At 35.7% G+C, this 25,731-nt stretch overlaps 1 protein-coding gene across 2 annotated transcripts in view; it reads left to right on the top strand.

The window, feature by feature from the left end:
• PRIM2 (primase, DNA, polypeptide 2 (58kDa)) overlaps window positions 1–25,731 on the top strand; it is a 400,616-nt gene that overhangs the window by 282,900 nt on the left and 91,985 nt on the right. For both annotated transcript variants that reach the window (XM_012002075.1, XM_012002074.1), the window contains exon 10: window positions 3,450–3,635. In XM_012002075.1, coding sequence (XP_011857465.1) covers window positions 3,450–3,635 — 186 coding nt within the window. The remainder of the gene's footprint in view (window positions 1–3,449; window positions 3,636–25,731) is intronic.

The following is a 25,731-nucleotide window of genomic DNA, read 5'->3' on the forward strand; positions in this document are numbered from 1 at the left end:
CAGATGTATCTTTTTCTGGACTGCCTTCTAACTCTGTATCTGTATTGTTTGATCTTTACAACAGCATGTCATTTGCATATCCCTTGATATTTGCAACTCGTCTCCAAATGTTTTCTTTAGTTTTTTCTTCTAACAAATCTGGCTTTCTCAATGCTATTTCCCTGTGGCCCTTTTCAAGTAGAGACAACTTTCCCCCTGAGTTCGTACATAGGTGTGCCCCGAGTGTCTTGGTCCACATTTCTCCGCCTTCCATTGTTACAGCTCCAGCTCCTTTAAAGCCCTTATGATCTTATTATATCATCTGATACCTCCTCTGTTGCTACTCCACCTCCTCCCTCCACACCTGTATTCACTGATGATTTGAACACCTAACTAATGATCTTGTGTACTGGTGCTATTCTTATTATTGTTCTTGGCCTCTACAAGATCCAAGTTGATAATTCATCCTCTATCCTGGACTTATGATTCTTTTGTTTGCTCATTTTCCATAATCATTTTTCTATCTGTATATAGCTGGACACTATCTTTTAAATTTTTATTATTTGGACTACTGCCCACACCTCTTAAATATCCCTCCTGCTTCCATTCTTACTCTCATATAGTCTTTTCACTACATAACAGCCAGAGTTCTCTTTGTTTATTGAATCACGTCAGTCTTCTGGTCAGAACCCTCTAGTGGGTTTTCATCATATGTAGACTAACATCCAAACTCATTTTATGGCCTCTGAAGCCATATGTGCTCATCATTTCTATTTTGTGTTCTGCTCCATTCTGGCTCACTCACTTGCTCTGGTCACATGGATCTTATGCTATCTTTTAGCACACCATGTTTATTCCTTCTCAGGATCTTCATTTCACTAGAATGCAACTTACCTTGTCTTACTTGAAATGCCATCTCCTCAAAAAGGCTTCCCTGGCCACCTAAATTGAAGTACCTCTCCCCTAATCACACTTGATTTCATTTCTCTATTTCATTTCCAGTGCTTTGGCATCAGATGTTATCTTTTTAATGTCTGTATTCATTGTCCATCTCCTTCTAATAAAATGTAAGCTCTTTGAGGACAGGGTTTTTGACTTCTTTGTTCACTACTGGTTCCCCAGGGCTGTACACATAGTAAGTGTTAAATAAATATTTGTTGATTGAATGAATAAAAAGTAGTCAAGGAATGTGCCAAAAGAAATAGAAATTGAGTTGGGTCTTGAATGATGACTTGGCTTTGGCTACATGGCGTGTGCATGAGAAGTGTGCACCAGGTAGGGCTAGCAGAGTGAGAAAAATGAGAAACTACAGAGCATGACTGCGTGGTCATGGGATAGTGAATAACCCAGTGGACTGGAGCTGAAGACTTGTTTTGTTGTAGTAATAGTACACTGGGCTTTCCCGGGCTCCCTGCCACAGTGCTTCTGTGGTGCTCAAGTTTTGCCCTTGTTGGAGCCTTCATTTTGTCATTTATTTCATGTGTTTAACTTACCTAATAGTGAATATAATCATCGTTGCGTTTTTTTCCTTAACTGAATTGAAGGGGAAAATTATGTCCTAGCTTATTTTCCAGAACACTTAATAAATAATTGTTCTGTTATGTATAATTGAAAAATAGTTATTGGCCAGGCACAGTGGGTCATGCCACCTGTAATCCTAGCACTTTCAGAGGCTGAGGTGGGAGGATCACCTGAAGTCAGGAGTTCGAGACCAGCTTGGCCAACATGGTGAAACCCTGTCTCTACTACAAATACCAAAATTAGCTGGGCGTGTTGGCAGGCACCTGTAATGGCTACTACTGAGGAGGCTGAAGCAGGAGAATTGCGTGAACTTGGGAGGCAGAGTTTGTAGTGAGCTGAGGTGGCACTGCTGTACTCCAGCCTAGGCAACAGGGTGAGATTCCATCTGAAAAAAAAAAAAAGAAAAGGAAAAAAAAGAAAAGTAGTTATCAGATATTGAGGAAACCTTGAATGTTCATACTAAGGATGTTGAATATTGATTGTATAGATTAGAACAATGTTTAGGAAAAAATCAGATATTAATATGAGGGAACAAAAATGGTCACATGAAAATGAGCTGAAAGACTTTCTAGTTAGTTCTACCAAGGAAAGATATAGGTCTGAATGAACTAGATTGGGGAGGGAAAAATTCAGAAGCTGTTACTATAAAAGAATGAAGAGAAACTGGATGGTCACTAGAGGGAGCAGCAAAGTCAAGCAAAGTGAGACCTGCTGTTATAGATGAAGTGAACTTGCTAAGGCATAATGTGAGGGAGTGAGAATTTAAGTCTTGGGAGGATATTTAAAGAAATCGTAGAGAATGCAGTTGAAACCGTAAGTGAAAAATTAAAGTGGGCAACAATATTTCATTTTTGACACTAAGGGAAAGACCTACACTTTGTTCCTTTTAACTTGATTTCTTTAACACATTTATTTGAATTTTCCTTATGAGAACAATTTCTCTTATTTTTGTGTTCTGCTTTGTATTTGAGTTATCTTAAAAGTTCATCTGCTATTCAGCAATTGTGCTTTTATCTCAGGGAAATGAAATCTTATGTTCACATAAAAACCTCTTCAAGGATGCTCATAATAGCTTCATTTAAAATAGCCCAAACTGGAAACAACCCAAGTGTTCTTCAGTGAGTGAATAGTTAAATAAATTGTGATACATACCATGGAAAACTACTTAGTGATAAAGAAATTAGTTTACATACAACTTAGATGAATCTTGAGGGAATTCTGCTGAGTAAAAAATGACAATCTCAAAACAATACATATTATATGATTCTATTATATAATACTCTTGAAATGACAAAATTATAGAGGTGGAGAACAGATCAGTGGTTGCCAAAGATTAGGGAGCTGAGGGAGGGGAGCAGGGTGCAAAAGGTTATAAAATCATGAGAGATCCTTGTGGTGACAGAACTGTTCTGCATCTTGACTGTGGTGGTGGATGTATCAACTTATGTGTGACAAAGTTGTATAGAATTTAATACAGAAGTAAGTGCATGAGTACAACTGAGGAAACCTGAATAAGACTAGTGAGTGGATTGTATCAATGTCAGTATCTTGTTTGTGATAATCTACTGTAGTTGTACATGATTTTCTCTTTGGGGGAATTTGGATATATGCTATCTCTTTGTGTTATTTTTTGTAACTGTATGGGGGTCTATAGTTAACTTCAAAGAAAAAGTTTAATTTAATTTTAAAAAGGTAAAATAAAATTTAATAGTATCTTATTTAACCCAAAGTATCTAAAATATTATATTAACTTGTAACCAATTTAAAAAATGTTAATAAGAAACATCTGATATAGATAACAGTCATCTGTAACCACAGCAATAAAGAAGCACTTTCTTATGGGGTTTGTTATTTATTCCAATTAAATTGAATTAGCAACCATAACAAATACTACAGGGAACCTGATAAGTCTTCCACGTAACTTAAAACTCTTCTGTTTTTTCTTGTAGCTTTCTACCAAATCCTTCCCACCTTGCATGCGTCAGTTACATAAAGCCTTGCGGGAAAATCACCATCTTCGTCATGGAGGCCGAATGCAGTATGGCCTATTTCTGAAAGGCATTGGTTTAACTTTGGAACAGGCATTGCAGTTCTGGAAGCAAGAATTTATCAAAGGAAAGATGGATCCAGACAAGGTAATTTTGAAAAAAAAAATCAGAGTGGTACCTGATATTTTAATTTGGTCTGAAAATCAAACAGTCTGTTTTTTTTTTTTTAATATGCTCCCTGCAATGTAGTTGAAAATTCTAAAAGGATAAATGTGTTGACAATTCAGTTTAAATAAAAAGAGACTTGCATATTAATCTAATACAAAAGATTGGGAAAGGAATGTTTTCCTTTGTAGGTATACTGCCAGTAGTAATTATAAGACTGAAATTGCTTTCAGTTATATTTCTGTAGGAATGTATTTGTATCTACACATACACATACATGTACATATGCACATAATGTTTTGAGCACCGGGAGATATCATGAACAAATAAAGTGAAAACAATTTAAAATATTTGCTATTATGTTATGCAGAATCTTTTATACACTTTTTTTTTTTTGAGACAAGGTCTTCCTCTGTTGCCCAGGGTGGGCTGGAGTGCAATGGTGCAATCATGGCTCACTGGCTCACTGCAGTCTCAACCTTTGGGCTCAAGTGATCCTCCCACTTCATCCTTCCGAGTAGCTAGGGCCACAGGTGCACACCATTATGCCTGGCTAATTTTTTTTTTTTTTTTTTTAAATTTTTTGTAGAGATGGAGTCTAACTGTGTTGCCCAGGTTGGTCTCAAACTCTTGGGCTCAAGCCATTTTCCTGCCTTGGTGTGCTTGGGATTACAGCCGTGAGCCTGAGTCATCATACCCAGCCTATAGAACGTTTTTAGATAGACAATAGTCATTATAAACCTGAACAACTTTTTAAAAAACCTGTCCACAGTGCTTATATTCCAAATCCTACTCCTTATTTCTCTTTAATAGTGCCAGCTAATAACATTTTATTTGGAAATATGATTTCTTGCCCCCTCTATGCCATGACACTGTGGTATGAAGAGCATTTTTTACTATTTATTTCTTGATTTGCTGCCTCCTAAGAGTAAATTATAGAAGAAAGATTATTTACGAGGTACATTTTATAGTACATTTTATGTTTTATGTTAGTTTGCAAGCGTTGCCATAATAAAATACCACAGACTGGTTGGCTTAAAAAACAGCAGTTTATTTCCTCACACTTCTGGAGGCTGGAGTCCAAGATCAAAGCATTGGCAGATTTGGTTTCTCCTGAGGCCTGTCTTCTTGGCTTACAGGTGGCCTTCCTCTTGCTTTGTGCTCACATGGCCTTTTCTCTGTGCATGTGCATCCCTGGTGTTTCTTCCTTTTCTTATAAATACACGAGTTTTACTGGATTAGGGCCCCACTCATCTGATCTCATTTAACCTTAATTATCCCTTTAGAGGCCCTATCTCCAGTTACAGTTGGATTTGGAGTTAGGGGTTCAACAAATGACTTTTAAGAGATCACAATTCAGTTCATGTCTCTAGCTATATAGTTTATTAAAAAGCTCAGATTTTACAAAATAACGTTATAAAAAGCTCTTACAGTTTTTTCAGATTTGTTTTAAAAACTGTCTTCGTTGACCATTATCCATATAATCTTAATGAAGTCATTTAATAGGATTTTCTTTGAACAGTTTTGGATAATGTTTTTTAGACCTCTATTATATTTCTTTTAAAGGTAATTTATTCTAATTATAGAAAATATGAAAAATACAGAAAAATTCACCTGTTATCCTCCAATTTGAAATAATTACTCTCAACATTGTAGCCTTTTACTCTAGTCTGGACAACTAAACACCACTGGTTTTCACCATTCTAAAAATTGTCATTATATTATGATTATTTTTCCATACTTTTGACCAATCTTTGAAAATATCTTAATTCATTACATACTATTATATCCTTTGAAAGTGCTGTAATTTGACTCTGTTATATATGTTACTAATATAAATAACAGAGTCAAATAGCTAATATCCTGGGGACATAGATAATTGATTATAGTTTTGATTATATTCTTTGTGTGTGTATATATGTATATATATATATACACATATATACACACACACACACATTCATCAGGAAATAAAATTATCTGATAAGAAACTACACACAGCTGGGCGGGTTGGCTCACGCCTATAATCCTAACAGTTTGGGAGGCCAAGGTGGGTGGGTCACCTGAGGTCAGGAGTTCAAGACCAGCATGGCCAACATGGTGAAACACCATCTCTACTAAAAATACAAAAATTAACCGGGCATGATGATGGATGCCCATAATCCCAGCTACTCAGGAGGCTGAGGCAGGAGAATCACTTGAACCTGGGAGGCAGAGGTTGCAGTGAGCTGAGATCGTGCCACTGTACTTCAGCCTGGGTGACAGAATGAGACTCCATCTCAAAAAAAAGGAAAATACACACAATTTTAAAGTTTTAATGCATGCTGTGAAATGACTGTTCAGAAAGGTTTTAAATTAGACTCTCTTCAAGCGATGTGAGAATTTTGCTCTGCCATTGACATCATTATGTATATTATTAATTTAAAACAGTTTTTGATCTTTTTATTAGGAATTTGATGTCTTAAGTAGGTAGATATATTAGGGTTCTCCAGAGAAACAGGACTGTGTGTGTGTTTGTCTTTGTAACTTACACACACACTCTCTGTCTCTCTCTCACACACACACACACACACACAGTGCGAGAGATAGAGAGATGGGGGTTATGGAAGTTGACAAGTCTCAAGATCCGCAGTTGGCAAGTTGGAGACCCAGGAGAGCCAATGTTGTAGCTGTAGTCTGAATCCAAAAGCCTGAAAACCAGAAGAATGATAGTGTACAGTTGATCCTCGAAATACACAGGTTTGAACTGTATGGGTCCACTTATATGTGGATTTTTTTCAATAAGTATATTGGAAAATTTTTTGGAGATATGCAACAATTTGAAAAAACTTGCAGATGAACCACCTAGCCTAGAAATATCAAAAAAGTAAGAAAAAATTAAGTATAAAGGAATGCATAAAATACACACTAGTCGTATTTACTAACATGAGATATGCAGGAATCTATTGCAAAAAGTTAAAATTTATCAAAACACATGCACACAAACGTACAAACCATACTTGGTGCTATTCCCAGTAGAGAGAAATGTAAACAAATGTAAAGATGCAGTATTATAACCTACATAAAATTAACTGTAGCACATTCTGTACTACTATAGTAATTTAATAGCCCCACCCTGTTGCTATTGTGGTGAGCCTATAAGTGTTGCAAGTATCCGCTTAAAACGCTCTGCGATGCTAATCATCTTAGTGTGAGCAGTTTGTACAGTAAATTGCATATTGCAGTAAAGTAATCTCTCACAGTTCTTGGGTATTTTTCATCATGATCAGTGAAATATCGTAAACCTTGAATAACACCATGGGGCTCATAGGAAGTGTCACTAGTAATGCTGGAAATGCTCCCCAAAACCAGAGAAAAGTCATATTACAAGAAAAAGTTGATTTGCTTGATATGTAATACAGATTGAGGTCTCCGGCTAAGGTTGACTGCCATTTCAGACAGATGGTTCATCTTGTAAATAGATAATGTAAACTTATGGTTTACTGTAAATGTATTTTCTTGTGACTTTCTTTTTCTTTTTGTATTTTTAGTTGAGATGGGATTTCACCATTTTGGCCAGGATGGTCTTGACTCCTGACCTCAGGTGATCTGCCTGCCTTGGCCTCCCAAAGTGCTGGGATTACAGGTGTGAGCCACTGTGCCTGGCCTATTACGACTTTCTTAATGTTTTTTTTCCTCTAGCTTATTTTATTGTGAGGTTACAGTGTATAACATATAATATTCAAAATATGTGTTAATTGACTGTTTATGTTATCGGTAAGGCTTATGGTCAACAGTAGGCTTTTAGTTGTTAAGTGTTTGGGGAATAAAAAGTTGTACATGGATTTTTAACTGTATGGAGTGAGGGGTGGAGGTTGTTGCCTATAATCCCTGCGTTGTTCAAGGATCAGCTTTAGTTCCAACTCAAATGCCAACATCCTAGAGACCCAGAAAGAGTCAGTGTTTCGGTTTAAAAAATGAGGTCCCAGTTTAAGGAAGTCTCAGACAGAAGGAAATTCCCTCTTACTCACAGGAGGTCAGGCTTTTTGTTCTGTTTAGGCTTTCAACTGATTGGATGAGAATTATCCACATTAGGTAGGGCAGTCTGCTTTACTCAGACTACCAATTCAAATGTTAATCATATCCAGAAACACCCACTCAGACACACCCACTATAATGTTTGACCAAATGTCTGGGCATCTCATGGCCCATTCAAGAGCTGGGTTGTTTGTTTTTTTTTGAGACAGTCTCGCTCTGTCATCCAGGCTGGAGTACAGTGGCGCAATCTCAGCTCACTGCAACCTCTGCCTCCCAGGGTTCAAGCGATTCTCCTGCCTCAGCCTTCCAAGTAGCTAGGATTACAGGTGTGCACCACCATGCCCAGTTAATTTTTGTATTTTTAGTAGAGATGGGGTTTCGCCATGATGCTCAGGCTGGTCTCAAACTCCTGACCTCAGGTGAGCCACCCGCCTTGGCCTCCCAAAGTGCTGGGATTATAAGCGTGAGCTACTACCACCACGCCTGGCTGGCGAGCTGGGCTGTTTTGAAGTGAAAAGAGAGAAGCTGAGCTAGCATTTTAGCTTGGTTTGTGCTGTAAACTGAGAGTGGAAAAAGGAAGGTAGAGAGGGAAAACTAGCTGCACCAACCTATATGGACACTTACCCTGAGTACTAGGTCTTTGGCTTAGACACCTGTTCATTGGCCTGCATTCTTTTATGTACATCTGGAATAGCCTGTGTAGCAATATCATCAGTAGTCTTTTTTTTTTTTTTAACTTGTATGTTTAAATTTTTTTATTATGGAATTTTTATTTTGCAATGCAAACTTTTTTCAAAAATTCTTATAATTTTTTAGTTTTCTAGATAATATATAGTAGTCTGTTAGCTTATTGATTACAGCAAATATTTTGACTAAAGGATTATAAGACACATTTCTTACTTTCTATGACTATTTAGTGTTCTGTTGTTACATAGTCTGTATTTATAAATGTTCATGTTTTTCTCAACTGTGTCTTTTACATATTTTTTTCAATGACATGTAATAAACTAAGGCATACTAAATTACAATAATCTCTAATTGAAAAATTGTATCATTTGTTAAGTGATACATACAATTAAAAATATTATTAAGAGGTATAAAAATTGTTGGCTTAAAATACTACTTATAGGATATTTTTTAGGATGATTATAGAGGATGTTAAACATTTTTTATAGTGCTAATTAAAGGACTTGGGTGTTGAACCCGGCTCGAATGATTTGAAATAATAACTTATGTTGGACAGCTTATGTCCTAACTGTGTAAGAAAAATGATGTGGTAACAGTCAATTTCAACTGGAATTTTTCTGTACTATTGTTTACCAAATGATCATAATATCTGATTTCTTTCTCTTAATATTTGTGCCCTCATTGTGACTTATTTGAGATATATTGCTATGTGAGTCTGAGCAAATATTTTGGGTATTTAGCTAGTACTTTTGAGTCAGCAGAGACTGGTATAATATCTCCAGCAATTTTGAGCTCTAACTCTGCTGCCACAACTACCTTTCCTAGATATACTGCCTAGAACCAAATATTTCTTTACCCTGACTTCTAACACAGCTCTGTTCTTGAATTGACTGCCTTATCGGTATCTGTCTCTTCCTCTCATCTTCACTTGCTTGTGCTTGTTGCAGGCATTTTTTGAACACTTTGCTTTTAAAACTAATGCTGTACTTAATGTTGGAGGGGAATGTGTTGTCTGTATTCTAAAATAATTTACACCTGTATGTATTAGTGCTTGTAACTGTCATCCAAAATATAAATATTAAGGTATTGTGTCTCTAGATACCTTTTATTAAGGTTAAGCAGCTTTTGTGTTTTAATGCACATAATTTCTGTTATAAACATTTTTGAGTAGTAATAATGGATTGTGGAAGCAGCTTAAGGTTCTGATGCTCACTGTTATTTTTTTATTAGGAATTTGATGTTGTAAGAGTTAAGGAGGAAAGAAACATGAAAAGCGGCTCAACAGTCAAAGACAGGTTTATTTTGGAGAATAAACCTGAGAGGGGCTTCTGGCCGATTTTTGGTCAGGAATGTTCTTTCTTACAGACTGAGAGTATCTGTTGGTGAGAGAGCTTGAAATGTTTCTGTGTGGTGGAGAAGTTTATGGCGGGGTTGGAATGTCTCTGGTCGGAGGGGAGATTATCTTGGGGCTGACATCTCTCCAGCTGGAGGGGAGGTTATCTCAGGGCTGGCATGTCTCTGGTCAGGGAGGGGTTTGGAGTGTTTCTGGTCTCAGATGTTATTTGTGGTTTATGGTCATGCTGACTTTAGCCATTAGGCTGATGCCCTTTGGATTTAGGCAGTTTTTGATCAACGTAAATTTTAAGATGATGGTGTTTGTCCAAGGTGGCAATGCTCCTGTTCTGTCAGATGTGTTAAGTCAGTCCTATATATGTAAAAATTAGCCATCTGTCTATAAAATGCTTATTCAGAGTTGTTAGTTTGGATTGTTTTTCTCTCCTTTTAAAACTATTTTCTACTAGCATATGTATTCCAATAAACGATACTGGTTATTTGCTACCAGATTATGTTCTTGTAATTTTGGGTGCTGATGACTACCTTATATTTATTGCTTATTTATTCATTTATTATCTGTATCCTACAATTGGAATGTAAACTATATAAAAGCAGGTATCTTGTCTTTCTTGTTGATTGCTGCATGTTCAGGCACCTGGAACAGTACCTGACTCATAGCGGCCACTCAATAAATGTTTACTGAATAAATGAATACATGGAAATTTCCATATTATTTACATAGAAATACATTTTCATACATGTTCATAGATATTATTTACTTATATTTTGCTGAATACATGGTAAATTGTACCAAATCTTTAAAGTTTGGCTTTCGATATGAGAAAAAATAATCTTTTTCTGTTTTTGTTCTTTTTAGATAGAGCTGTTTCTAACAAGTGATAGAATTTAAGTCATTTTAGTTGCTTTTTTATTTCTAAGAGCAGTAGATCTCAGCATCAGCGTCGTTTGGGAATTTGTTAGAAATATAGATTCTCAGAATCAAATTTGTTATCCATGTATTTTTCTAAATCAATATGGATACTATATTTAATATAGTATCATATTATGATTCTTATAAAAAGTACAGAGAAATATACTTGTGTGTATATGTATATACATAGATACATACATATGTACATATTCCATCTACTTGGCATAGGCCATTCAGCTGATTTTTATTGAGTTTTTATCATGAATATGTACCATTCTGAAGATACTGCAATAAAAGAAACAGCCCTTATTTATAAAGACTTTCCAAGACCATATTTTATTCATTATTATTATTATTTTTGAGAGGGAGTGTCACTCTTGTTGCCCAGGCTGTAGTGCAATGGCGCGATATCAGCTCACCACAACCTCCACCTCCTGGGTTCAAGCGATTCTCCTGCCTCAGCCTCCCAAGTAGCTGGGATTACAGGCATCTGCCATCAAGCCTGGCTAATTTTTTTTGTATTTTTAGTAGAGGCGGTGTTTCTTCATTTTGATCAGTCTGGTCTCAAACTCACCACCTCAGGTGATCCACCCACCTCAGCCTCCCAAAGTGCTGTGATTACATGCATGAGCCACCACGCCCAGCCCCTACAAGACTTTATTTATGAGAATCTTCCAAGAGATTTATTTGGGAAAAAACCAGGTAAATACAAATGTACAGACATAGAGAGAAGGGAATTTCATGTTAAAGGGACAACATTTTAAAGGACGTTAAAGTGTAGCCCATCCTGTAGGTGGTAGGAACCTGAACTGTACCAGTGTAATTGTAATAAGAGGGGAGTCTGGAGACATAGATTTTTTAAACCTAATTACTAAAGATAGATTGAATTAGTAGGCCAGTAGGAACTGGTCTTGTTGGGTAGGTAGCTGCCAACCAGGATCCTGTCAGCCAGGATAGGGTCAACTGGTAACTGGAATTTAGTCAAATATGTGTAGTTTCACAACTTTGAATCTTTACTAAAATAATATAATGAATATGGGATGTTATGAAGGTTTACTGAAAAACGGAAAATAGTATGAGTAAAGTTTCTACTTGGTTCAAATTAATTTGGCCTAACTATGGATTTATGATTATATAGGCCAACATTGATTTTTAAGAAACTATTTTACTTTATAATTTTAATCTACTTGGTAATAATTTAATTGGGAAAGATAGAAGGAATTGGAAAACAGTTTCAAAACATGATGGTAAAAAGGAAAGTATTGTTGAGGTGATGTAAGAAAGTTATTAGGGTGGATCATGTTAGAGACCAGTCTTGATTAAGATTTGGAGAAAGTGAATGACATGGATTAGTTGAGAAAGAACTAAGAGCAAGAATACACAGTGAACAAGGAATGAGGGGAAAGTGGGCAAAACATTGTTAACTCTTCCATTATTTTATTTTTAAAATTCTTTTAATAAAATAATTTTATATTAATAATTCTTTCGTTTATTACTCATTCACTTAGGCTTTTTTATTACCTGTTTTTGGGATTGTTGTGGTTTTGACTGTTGTGATTTAAAATTCTCCATTTCTAGACTTTTTGTATTTTATCTTCTCAATATATTTGAATACTGTTTTATTTAGATGTATATTATACTTGAGGATAGAGATTTTAGTATTAAAACATCAATCATTTCCAAGAGAACATTCCACTGTTCCCTGATCTTATAGCAAACCAATTGCTTTTCACAGTATACCTTACTCCAAAAATATTGGTTTCATAATGTAGGGTTTTTATTATTAGATTTAATTGTTGAATATGAATATTGATATATTTAAAATGTTAAAATAAAGCTGTTTGAGTTAACCCTTGTCAGTTAAGGATAGGGACATTTGAAAATTGCGCTTAGGTTGCTGAATCAGATTTTTTGGATTTGTGAATGATTCACAAGAAGTATTTAAAGTTTTGAATGTCTTATTCCTTAAATAATTTCCCGTATTTCTGAAATAAATGCACCTATGCTTTATACAAATAAAATTTAATTAGTCAGAGTGAAGTTTTTTGTGTTTTTCTTAGTTGTAATTATAGTTTACATGCCTGTCTACCTGAAAAAAGCATCACCCTGGGTGCAAGAGATATAAAATCAAACCTTTATTTAATTTACTTTTTATTTTTAAAATTTCAACTTTTATTTTAGATATAAAGGGTACATGTGCAGGTTTGTTACCTGAGTATATTTTGTGCTGCGACGTTTGGGGTATGGATCTTATCACCCAGGTAGTGAGCATAGTACCCAATAGGTAGTTTTTCAGTCCATCCTCCCTCCCACTTCTAGTAGTCCTCCGTGTCTGCTGGTCCTGTCTCTATGTCTGTGTGTGCTCAATGTTTAGCTCCCACTTATAAGTGAGAGCATGCACAAACCTCTATTTAAAGTATGAATACCACAAAAATATTATTTTACTTGGCACTTGGATATTAAATCACTTTGGCGACTAGCTTTGTTAAGTATTACATTGAACTGGATAATTCTTCTAATAAATTCAAAGCATGTGTCCTGTCAATCAGATTGCTTATAGTGTTGTTGTTCTGAATTGCTTTAAGCTGGTTTTATTGGATATTAAGTACAACATTGATAATGTACATTTTCTATAACTGTGGTTTCTGTCCTTGATGACAGCATGCTTAAGGTCTATTATATGTTGTTATAATTGGGTCAAGGAACATTTAGCACTGTTTAAAAAGCTTATCTTTTCTTCCAGAATCTAGCTTGCATCATGACTTAGAGCAAACTTGTGTTGTTAAAAATTGACTACTGAAGGATTAAGTATTTGGCTGGTGGGGTGTGAGTATATGAAACATATTTATTGTTAGGATTTTTTATTTCAGGGACTAGTAGATCTCAGCATCAGTATCATTTGGGAATTTGTTAGAAATGTAGAGTCTCAGAATCAAGTTATGGGGTCAGGGCCCACACTTTGTGGTTTAACAAATCATCCAGATGAAATTGACGCACACTAAAGATTCAGAACCACTGTTTTAACTACTACCCTGTCATAGTCCATTTTCTAGTGCTTATCACAGAATATCTGAAACTGGGTAATTTATAAAGAAGAGAAATTTATTTCTTCTAGTTATGGCTGAGAAGTCCCGGGTCATGGGGCTGCATCTGTTGAGAATCTCCTTACTTGTGGGGACTTTCTGAGGAGTGCCAAAGTGGCACAGGGCGTCACATGGCAAAGGGGCTGAGGGTGCTAGTGTGTTATCTCAAGTCTCTCTTCCTCTTCTTGTAAAGCCACCAGTTTCCCTCCTATGATAACTCTTTAATCCATTCATCCATGAATGGATCAGTCCACAGTAGGCAGAGCTCCCATGATCCAGTCACCTCTTAAAGGCCCCACCTCTCACTACTGCCACATTGGGGATTACATTTTAGTGTGAATTTTGGAGGGGACAAATATCCAGACCATAGCAACCTTATGGAAATCTAAACTGGTTATTGCCTTGTTCAAAGTATAGGCATTTATTAGTAAGTTCTTCAGCTCTTGTTTGTTCTTCTGCTTCTGTTTGCGATTTGAGCATAATGTGTTGTTCTTTGTCAATAACCCACACACATATTTGAACCCCTGCTACATACCAGGTACCAGTAAATACGAAATGAATTTGTATAGCAGAGTTTTTCAGCTGGTGTACTGCTAGTGAATTTCTAATATACTCCAATATTGATCCCATGAATTCTTGGGGAAGCTAGGTTGGGCCTGGGGTATTAAAACGAATTGCCTTCAACTGTGAGCAGCTTCTTTCATTTTGCCCTAGAATGCTTTACATATATCATTTTATGTGTTCAGTGACGTTAAAAAGGTTGGAAAGAACTGATAGAGAGGACAGGCTTGCAGATGACTGAGTTCAGATTTGGTGCCATTATATACAAGTTGTTATATACAAGTTGTGTGGCCTTAGGCAAGTTACCTGACATGTGTCCTCATCTATAGAATGTGGACAATAATTATATACATATGTATATATATCTCTAGCTAACTGTTGTCTGTCTATACTTCACTGATGTAGGGAAGATTCGGTAAGGGCTTAATACAGATTCTGATGTATAGTAAGTGCCAGCTGTTCTTACTCTAGGTTTTCATAGGAAAGAGTGGTTAGATTGGTATGGTATAATCAGTAAAGTTTCCACAAGTATAATACAATTTGTGCTGGCTTATTAAGGGTTTCATATAACCTAGAATGGAGAAGATGATTAAGGGCAAAGAAGGGAAATAGGGACTGAATTTCAGCAAAGATAGTTTGTCTTAAGAAATGTTCAAAGGATGTGGTATAATGGAATAGATTTGAGGCTGTTCTTGGGAGCTCTTGGGTTTCACAGTAAAGGGAGAGAAATTGACAGGAGAGATTAAGTTGTCTGGTTTCCGGCCTTGTTTTAACAAGTGTAATTGTATCTTTATTTACTTTTATGTGTTGGAGTTCTGTGGAAGATTTCACTTAAAAGGAGGATTTTGCTATTTTAAAATATTTAAAAATATTCTGGTTTATTTGTAGTGTGGAATTTAGGAAGGTAGTATGGGATGAATAGAGAGGAGAAAGATATTAGTGCCAGAATATGATTGCTGTAAATGAACTTTGTCTTATAGTCAGGAGAAACCCATTAGTGAATTTTAAACCAGGAGAGAATTATATCTTCACAAGATTAATATGGAAAAATGTGAAGAACTGAAATGGGGAGAGACTAGGAATGAGACAGTTAACCAAGTCAGGTCTTGTGATAGGGATAAGAACAAAGGGGTAAGTGTGGATTCAGTAAATATTTTGAGGACCATGTATAGGACAGCATGAAGAATTAAATTTAACTCAGGTGGTCAGCCTAAGTTATTTAGAAAGTTTGGAAGCCTGATTAACACAGGTAATAGGCACAGAGCTAAATTGTCTGGGATCGGGTTGGAGGTGAAATGGATTATGTATTTGGTTCCTCTTTGTTTCCAACTTGGAGGAATACCCACTGTTTGGAACAGAGATGGAGGAACCTAGAGTGAAAACAGAATTATCAGAAAAATTGGAGTAGAAAAGAGAAAACAACAGTTTGGTTCTAGGCACTAAGAAAGAGGAGAATTTCGAAAGTAAGAGGTAGTTGGTACTTTCAGAACTGAAAAAGGCATGGATATTGTTTTTAAGAAGTCGTTTTTAAGAAAAAATCAGAGCAGGAACCAGATTTCCTGGTTTAGCATACAAGGAAATGGAGGCGATGGGAATAGAGTATGTTTCTAAAGTGTAAGAAGTCAGGAAGGAAAGAAATAGAGCATACTAAGTATAGAGGGTGACTGTGCCAAGCAAGGTTTTCAAGCTGGGGTGGGCAGGAGCAGTAAAACCTGTGGAAATGGAGGATGCGCTGAGAATAGTTGAGGAAACAAGGCCTGAGGAGATGGAAAGAGAATTTAAAACATTTATGTATTATGTGATTATTATAATATGAACCTCCGTTTCCTATATGATGTTCCCTGAGTGTAGAATTTCTTTCTTTCTTATCATGATATACCCAGCAATTGAGATGGTACTGACAGATTGTATATGCTCAATAAAATTTGTTGAATGACTGAAAGAATTGCATTAGGAGTTTAATGAACATCGCTGTTCATCTCACCCCTGATGGATATATGAAAAATTATGAATTGGTAAAGGAGTGTTAAAAAGTAGAAAGAAGAGCTATGGAAGCTCACATCCACTGCTCATCTTTCTAATAAATTAGGCAGGGGAATCGCTTATCAGAAGGATTTGGTGTATTTAGGGCTTAAAGAAAGTTGAAGAGTATAGAATAACACCTTTCATAAATGTGCTAAGGGATTAACTAATAAAAAAAAAAGATTGCTAAACAGAATGGTTACAGTTTGAGTTCCTAGCATATGCTAGGCACTATAATTAATATTCTACATACACAATTTTATGGAATCCTTAAAACAATCTTAGGAGATAAGTATTATTTATGTCGAGTTGACTAATGAGAAAACAGTACTAGCCTATAAATTTGTAACTGGCTAAGTCAGCACTATTATGTTGCTTTCTCTAGCAGTGTCTTATGGTCTTAGAGCAGAAGCAAAGATGGCATAAGGTAAAGTTCATTCAGGTTTAGGAGCAAAGCAGGCATGCTGCTTTAAATTCTTCTTATGTTTTTTATTTAATTTAATCTAACAACACCACCATGAGGTAAATATTATCTTCCTTCGATAGAGAGTTTAATGCATTTTCCCCAGGCAGCAAAGGTGGTACATGATCAAACCTGGGTTAGACCCAGGTCTATTTTATTCCAAACCCTGAACTTCCCTCAATACTCTCAGAAGGAAGACTAGACTTAGTGTTTAGGTTGACACTGATATGATAACTATGTAAACTTAAGAGAACACAATTAACAATAGAGATTTTTCAGTTCTTGAGGACAATAATGTCTGCTAAAATGTTGCAAAGAATTAAGTATGTTTGTGAAATACTATGTAATCTATCATGTACTAAAGAAATATTTAATAATTTTAAAATGTTGATAAAGGGATTATTCTATATCATTCATGTGTTTTCTCAATATATTTGTAAACCTATTAACTTCTAGACACACATATTAGTTTTCTAATTGCCTGTGTTTTCATTTTTCTTTCAAAGAAAAGTTTGTTTTGTTTGAAGGTTCGTGTTAGTGAGATCCTAGGAAAGTAATTTGAATGTAATAAAAAAATAGTTTCTTGTGGCCAGGCACGGTGGCTCATGCCTGTAATCCCAGCACTTTGTGAGGCCGAGGCAGGCAGATGACCTGAGGTCGGGAGTTTGAGACCAGCCTGACCAACATAGAGAAACCCTGTCTCTACTAAAAAGACAAAATTAACCAGGTGTGATGGCGTATGCCTGTAATCCCAGCTACTCAGGAGGCTGAGGCAGGATAATTGCTTGAACCCAGGAGGAGGAGGTTGTGGTGAGCTGAGATCTCACCATTGCACTCCAGTCTGGGCAACAGGAGCGAAACTCTGTGTCTCCCTCACCCCCCCCCAAAAAAACCCAAAACGTTTCTTGCAAAAATAGTCTAATCTTTGTCATTATTATTTTGGGGCAGCAATTTTAAAGGTACCCTTCACAGCTACCAAAGTCATTTAAAACATATTTTCTAAGCTTTATTGTAGTGAAATTTGTTATATTCTCTCTTCTAGATATTTTGGTGTATAATAAAGATATGTGTATGTTAAGGGTTTAATCTTCTCTTGATGCTTTCCATAGCTTGTGGAATACTAATTCTAGATTATACAGTATAAGAATTAATATTTAAACATTGACTTGAACAGGTTGGACCTGCTTTCATGAATTGTCAAGAGGCTAGCTAGTCAAATTTTAAATTAAATTATGTATTTTGGGTTACGTCTATCATTAGAATAAAACAGGTGTTATTATCCCTCTCCTAGCACTATTCTGGCAAAAATTAGCTTTAGTAAATTTAATTGCTCTTGATGTTGTACTCCAAATACTTTTTAATTCTTAAATTATGGAAATAAGATGAAAAATACAAGACTTCAACTCTGTCATTCATTTATAAATGTCATTTTGCCAGTGATGCCTTATGGATTATGCTGATATATTAAAATGAGATTAAAAAATAAAATGACATTTTCAACATTTTAAAAGGTGGGTCAAATTTTTGTTGCTAATATATGTGGTACTCTTAGGGGAATATGACAATAGAATATGTATCTTCTTAAGATGCCAGTTTAAGATATCAAGAGTATGTTTTAATTGGCCATATCTCTGGACAAATTGGGTATGTATAAGTTCCAAAATGGGTCAGACTTCCTGATAGTGAAGGATTTTTCTTTGGAAGATTTATTAATATTAGGAATCTCAGGGGCTTGAAGTGTGGGAAAGGTATATTCTTGGCTTTCTTTAACTACCTATTGTGTGTTTGTCACCCATCGTTTGCCTGTAAATCTTTGTTGAATTTATTATTTTGTTTTTACTTAAAAAATTACTTTGAGCCATCTTTCCAATTTGTTTACTTCTATATAAAGTAGGATTTTATTTTATTTAAAAAATAACCAAACAGTTATTTTGCACCTGCCTATGTGCCTTACTCTTTATAGTAAGAGAATATATCAGTTTAAACTGTTGTGGGGACCCAGAGAATGGTTGTGCTTTAATAGTGCAATTGTTGTTATTGTATGCAGCTCAGTCAGAAAAGCAGGAATCCTAATCAAGAAGGGGCTAGAGGGATGTTTACCCAAGGGGAAATCTAGATGGTTACTGTTCTGTATTGATAAGAATGTCAGCTGTTAAGTGAAGCCAGCCTTTTAATTGAGAATAAGTTCAGAGAAGGAGACACAAAAACTCAGACTTAAACAATTTGAGTGGTAAGGGTGATATTGATTAGGCACCCTAAGAAGTAGATTGCTTTTCGACTTTGATCCCAGAATAAGCTTGTCATTTTCTTTTGTACTATCTCAGACATAAACTTTCTTTTCCTAGGGGACTGTTTAAAGAGTTGTATTTTGTTCATCCATTCAACAAATATTGAGTATCTACTATGTCCCAGGCAGTCTTCTAGCTACTAGAGGTATAGCAGCAGTGAACAATATAGAAAAAAATATCAAAACTCTGGGGCTTACATTCTGGTTAAGGAGAGACAGTAAATAAGTAAGCAAATTATTGATATATTACTTGGTGATTACTGCTATGAAGAAATTTTTTCATGAAGAAGATAGAAAATGCTGTTTAGTGCCTGGGTGTAGTTTTAAATAGGGTGGTCATGTAAGGCTTAAACAAAAACATGATGTTTTGCCACAACTTAAGTTTGACATAAGAACTCTAGGCTTGGCATTGTTCATGTCGTATCTTAGTGGGATATGAATAGCAGGTCTGAGTGTTCACCATTTTACCATGCAGAAACTTGAGGCAAAAAAAACTGTCCAAGTGTACTCAGAATTAACAGACACGGGATCTTAGAACCTTTTGATATGATTTCAGTCTGTGGATGTTTGAGCTGCAATGCAGCCAGATTTAGTTGAAAAGTCAGTGGGCTCAGGGAAGGCCAGCAGGAGGCAGTGGAGCACCAGCACAAGCTGAGGCCAACTCCCATTGGTGAAGCTTGGGCAAATGTAGCTCAAGTTAGGTGAGAAGCCCTGGCTTGGTGGCCTGGGCTTACACGAGGCCTACACTAAGCTCACTGTGTCTCTGCTCTCAGTGAGGAAGGTGGTTTCAGACTCTTCATTTTGTCATTTAAAACAAGGTGCCATGCTCTGTCTGTGACTCTAGGACTGATTATGGCAGATTTCCTTGCTCTCAAGTCTTTTATCCCTTTAGCCTACCTACTAGGATTGAGTAAAGCAACACTGTCTTAAACATGCCTAGGCTTAAGGATCTTGTGATTTAGTCAAGTTCTTAGAGAGGGGAAAAGGATTTTCTACTAAGATCTCAAAAGGATTCCTGTCTTTTTATCCCCCACTGGACAGATACTCCAGAGGGAAATGAATGATGTCTACAATAAGGTGTATGAGTCTTGGGCACAATTAATCTTTTTACCTACTGTATGCTTTAGTTTGTCTCCACATCTTTGGACCTCGAGGCCTTTTATTTCAACCTCTCGTTTCCTTTTCCTTTGCATTGGTTGAGACGTTTTCTTAGCTCTCCAGTTGCATTCCTGTATGCCATCCTTACCCTCTGAATTTTCAAATAAGCCTCAAAAAAACAAATATTTCTACAGTTTCTCTCCACCTATCTTTTCTGCCCCTTCCTTGGGCAGTTTTTAGTCAGACATTTTTTTGTATGAAGAAACCCCTTGTTTTCCATAGTCTTTCAGAACAAACACTGTGATGAACATTCACCTCAGGTTTTCTCCACTGTAATATTTTAAAATATCAAATAAATTATATTTTATTCTATTAGATTTATTTAGACAGTGTAGTCGAAAACAAAACATTTGTCAGAATGAGTAAATATGAAACAATATCACTGTCACTAGCTTAAGTAGTGGTTAAGTGATACTATTCAGTAAATCCATATGTAAGGATAAAGTCAGAATGGTAAAACCTTGACATTTCACAGGAAATGTGTCGATTAAAGGGATTTTTATTTGTTTAAATATAGTCACTTTGTAATTTAGATATAATAATACTGTTAAACCAATTTGAAGATGAGGTGTGCTTTCTACATTAATGTTTTTGGATTATAATTTGATGTCTCTTTACCAAGAAAGGAAAAATACACGTATATACATTAATTCTCTTGGATATGAGTTTTATCACAATAATGCTTTTATTTCCACCTTTAGTTTTAAAAATAACTAAAGGCAACTTAACATTGCCTCTTGAAAATCTGTATTTAGAAAAACATGAATCCAGGACATAGTCATTTTAATTAGTATATTTGAATATAATATTCACTAATGAGAATGATCTCAAGGTAATTCAAGAAGAGATCATGAAGTCTTTTTGTTTTTCTAGGAAATTTCCAATTTTTTTCTGTCTTTAAAGGTGGACTCTTTTTTTTGCCAACATTGCATGCACTTTCGTTGCCCTTCTTGCTTCCTGGTATGCTTGCTATAACTCACTGTGAATACCTTGAGGCTCCATTACTTGTTTTGAGGTTTGGTATTCTCCTCTTTAGTGATATTGCGACTGCAGAAACACTGCAGTGTGGTCTTTAGAGTTTCAAGGGTGTCATAGCACTTAAGGTTACTTTTTGTCTTCCTTTTTTGCTTCCTTATTCCTTGCAAAGCTTTGCCTTGGCCATATGTGAGTTCAAGTAGTAAGTTTCCACAGTTTCCAAATTCTTACTGTAAGGAACCAGAGATAAGATGATTTCCCAAAATCATCCCTATCCCATGTATGGGCCTTCTAGGAATAGTACCATAAAAATCTGTCTTTACTAATAGGCCCTTTCTGACAAATCAACACTTAAACATTATTTTAACACAATTTTATGATGATTATTATCTGCTACAGCTTTATGTATTTTAATCATTAACTTATTGATTGTGCCTTGCAGCCTCTTACATAAAGGATGCAATTTGAATAATGCCATGGTAAAGCCATTTAATCTCTGTTTACAACTATATTATGTTTCATTATAAACAGTAATGATGACTCCTTTCTATGGATAACATGGCACATATTTTTCACATGTAAATGTTGTTTTAAAAGCTATATTTTGTTAGACTTAGATTTTCACATTCAAGATCATTCTTAAAGCTTTATGTGATTTTTTAAAAGATAATTTTAATCTACCTATAGTATGTATAAATTTATTACCTAGAGAAAAGGAAGAAATTATACTGTCTGATAGGGGAGAGAATTCTGAATAATCAAGGGGCAACTAGTTGGAATTAATTTTAGTACACTAGGGATGAACCAGATTTAGTATAAACCTCTGTTGATAAGAGCTATAGAATTCTTTCTGTTTATCACAGAAAGCCCAGCCCTGTGTTAATCCTTTCCTGAGTACCCTAGTCAGCAGTGACTTCCCCCCAGCACCTCTTTCAGTCTCAACTAAATTTTAAGTGTCTAAATAGCAGGGATTCTATCTTAAAGTTTTTATATTCTCCCTACCCATCTCTTGCTTAGGAAAGAATGCTCTGCACCTAGTCTTTTCTTAATATGTATTTGTTGGCTGAAAATGGACCTAAGTATGTTAAGCCATTAATTTTTTCTTTGAAAAATTGCAAGTTATGCTACTTCATGGTTTTTTCCTTCATATTTAAATCTTGCTATTGTCGTAAAGACAGACTTTTCATTTAAAAACTATAATTGCTAAGAAATGTGTTTTCGTTCTTTCAGGGAACCCTTCCAGCCAGATCATTTGCTTTTCTGACTGTTGATTTTAGATTGGCTTGTCCTTAGAGAAACAGACTGTGAGTGCCACAGTGAATGCCTTGTATTATTTTCTCTTTAGAAAGATAAACCAAAGTTGTAAAAGAGCACATTTTCTGCATTATTTATAGGGAAAAATGTGTGGCAAAAGGGGATATAATATTTTGTCGATAGAGGCAAATGGACTAAAAAATAATGCTATTTTTCTTAGAAACATTTAATATTTTAAGTGGCTTTTAGAAAAGATGACTGATTTAAAGTAAACTTGCTATCCTTTGGCATGGTTGAGCCATTTAATATAATTTGTTAGAGTGGGAAATGCTAACCTTTATTAAGTCCTGCAGTATGTCTGGCACGTTGTGTAAATATTCTATTTATTTATTTATTTACGAGACAAAGAGTCTCACTGTGTCACCCAGGCTGGAGTGCAGTGGCATGATCTTGACTCACTGCAACCTCCGCCTCCCAGGTACAAGTGATTCTCCTGCTTCAGCCTCCCGAGTGCCTGGGACTATAGGTGTGCACCACCACGTCTGGTTAATTTTTGTGTTTTTAGTAGAGACGGAGTTTTACTATGTTGGCCAGGCTTGTCTGGAACTCCTGACCTCAAGTAATCCGCCCACCTTGGCCTCCCAAAGTGCTGGAATTATAGGCGTGAGCCACCGTGCCTCGCCTACTTTGTATAAATATTATTTAAGCTTCAGAAATTCAACATATAAAAATAGGTATAATTACCTGGATTTTGCAAAGCAACACCCTGAAGATCAGCGAGTTTACTGCTAGGTAGAAGCTCCAAGATTCACATGATTTTTCTGTCCATTGGATGGACCATAGCGCAAACACTAGATAAGCTTTATGACATTGTCTTCTTCCTTTAGAAAGATGAAAAATAAAAAAATAAAAAAATAAAAAAATTGAAAAGAACAGAGAAAATAGACATTGCTGAACACCTAGCTAAATTAATTATTCTACTTGAGCCCTAACTTTAGCTAAGGGGGATGGAAGAAGCCCATGATCCTCATTTTTGGAAAGACATATAATTTTCTTGGACAAGAAGAGCTTTTATTTTCATATTTATTAAACTCTTTCTGTATACCAATGTTTTAAGGATTGTCAGTAATCAGGAACACAATGCCACTTTTCACAATTGACATAATAAGAATACCATACTTAGGAATACAGCTAACAAGAAAGGTAAATGAACTCTACAATGAGAATTACAAAATACTGCTCAGAGAGATCAGAGATGACACAAACAAATGGAAAAACATCCCATACTCATAGATAGGAAAAACCAATATCATTAAAATGGCCATTCTGCCCAAAGTAATTTATAGATTCAATGCTATTCCTATCTAGCTACCAATGACATTCTTCACAGAACTAGAAAGACTATTTTAAAATTCGTATGAAACCAAAAAAGCCCAAGTAGCCAAGGCAATCCTAAGCAAAAAGAACAAAGTTGGAGGCATCATGTTATCTGACTTCAAACTATACTACAGGGCTATAGTAACCAAAACAAGATGGTACTAGTACAAAAACAGACACAGAGACCAATGGAACAGAATAGAAAGCCCAGAAATAAGGCCACACACCTACGACCATCTGATCTTCAAAAAGGTCGATAAAAGCAATGGGGAAAGGACTGCCTATTCAACAAATAGTGCTGGGATAACTGGCTAGCTATGTAGAAGATTGAAACTGGACCCTTTCCTTACATCATATAAAAAAATCAACTCAAGATAGATTAAAGTCTTAAATGCAAAACCCAAAATGCTACAAACCCTGGAAGACAACCTAGGCAGTGCCATCCTGGACATTAGAAATGGACAAAAATTTCATGACAAAGATACCAGAAGCAATTGCAACAAAAGCAAATATTGGCAAATGGGATCTCATTAAACTTAAGAGCTTCTGCACAGCAAAAGAAACTATCAACAGAGTAAACAGACGACCTACCAAATGGGAGAAAATATTTGCCAACTGTGTATCTGACAAAGGTCTAATATCCAGCATCTATAAGGAACTTAAACAAATTTAAAAGAAAAAAAATGCCCATTAAAAAGTAGGCTAAGGACATGAAAAGATACTTTTCTAAAGAAGACATACACGTGGCCAACAAGCATAGGAAAAAAAGCTTAATATCACTGATCATTAGAGAAATGCAAATCAAAAATGAGATACCATCTCATACCAGTCAGAATGGCCATTATTAAAAAATAAAAAAATAATAGATTCTGGTGAGGTTGTGGAGAAAAGGGAACACTTATACACTGTTGGTGGGAGTATAAATTAGTTCAACCATTATGAAATCTGTGTGGCAATTCCTCAGAGAGCTAAAGACAGAACTACCATTTGACCCAGCAATGCTATTACCAAGTATATACCCAGAGGAATATAAATCATTCTACCATAAAGACCTATGCATGCGAATGTTCATTGCAGCACTATTCACAATAGCAAAGGCATGGAATTACCGTAAGTGCCCGTCAGTGACAGATTGGGTAAAGACAATGTGTTACATATTCACCATAGAATACTATTCAGCCATAAAAAAGAACAAGATCATGTCTTTTGCAGGAACATGGATGGAACTGGAGGCCATTATCCTTAGCAAAGTAATGCAGGAACAGAAAACCAAATGTGGCATGTTCTCATTTATAAGTGGGAGTTAAATGATGAGAACTGATGAGCATAGAGAAGGGAACAGCAGAAACTGGAGCTTCCTTGAGGGTGGAGGGTGAGAGGAAGGAGAGGAGTAGAAAAAAATAATTATTGGGTACTAAGCTTAGTAAGTGGGTGATGAAATATCTATACACCAAACCTCCATCATGAGAGTTTACCTATATAACAAACCTGCACATATACCCTCAAACTTAAAAGTTAAAAAAAAAAAAAAAGATATGACTCTTAACCTCAAGGAACATAGTCTACACTAGAATGTTATAACTTATGTTTTAATAAAACTATTTATTGCCTTGTAATTAATCTCTTTGGGAACAGATACCATGTTTTGTTAGGTTTAAATTCAAGTAAGTATTGAATATTTAGAAATATTTCACAAAACTTAATAAATTAGTAGACATTAGTTTCCTGAGAGGGCAGTTCAGCTTTGGTGTGGTGGGGAGAATGTAGACTTTGGAATCAAACCAGAGCCTAGACCTCATTTGCCAATTATTTGCCATGTGACTTTGGTTAAGTCAGCCTCTCTGGACTTCAGTTTTCTCATCCTTCAAATAAGGATAATGATGGAATTGATATGAGGATTACATATAATAACCCTTAGCATTGTGCTT

The sequence above is a fragment of the Mandrillus leucophaeus genome, unplaced genomic scaffold (genome assembly GCF_000951045.1).
Source record: "Mandrillus leucophaeus isolate KB7577 unplaced genomic scaffold, Mleu.le_1.0 Scaffold676, whole genome shotgun sequence".
Lineage (NCBI taxonomy): Eukaryota > Metazoa > Chordata > Mammalia > Primates > Cercopithecidae > Mandrillus > Mandrillus leucophaeus.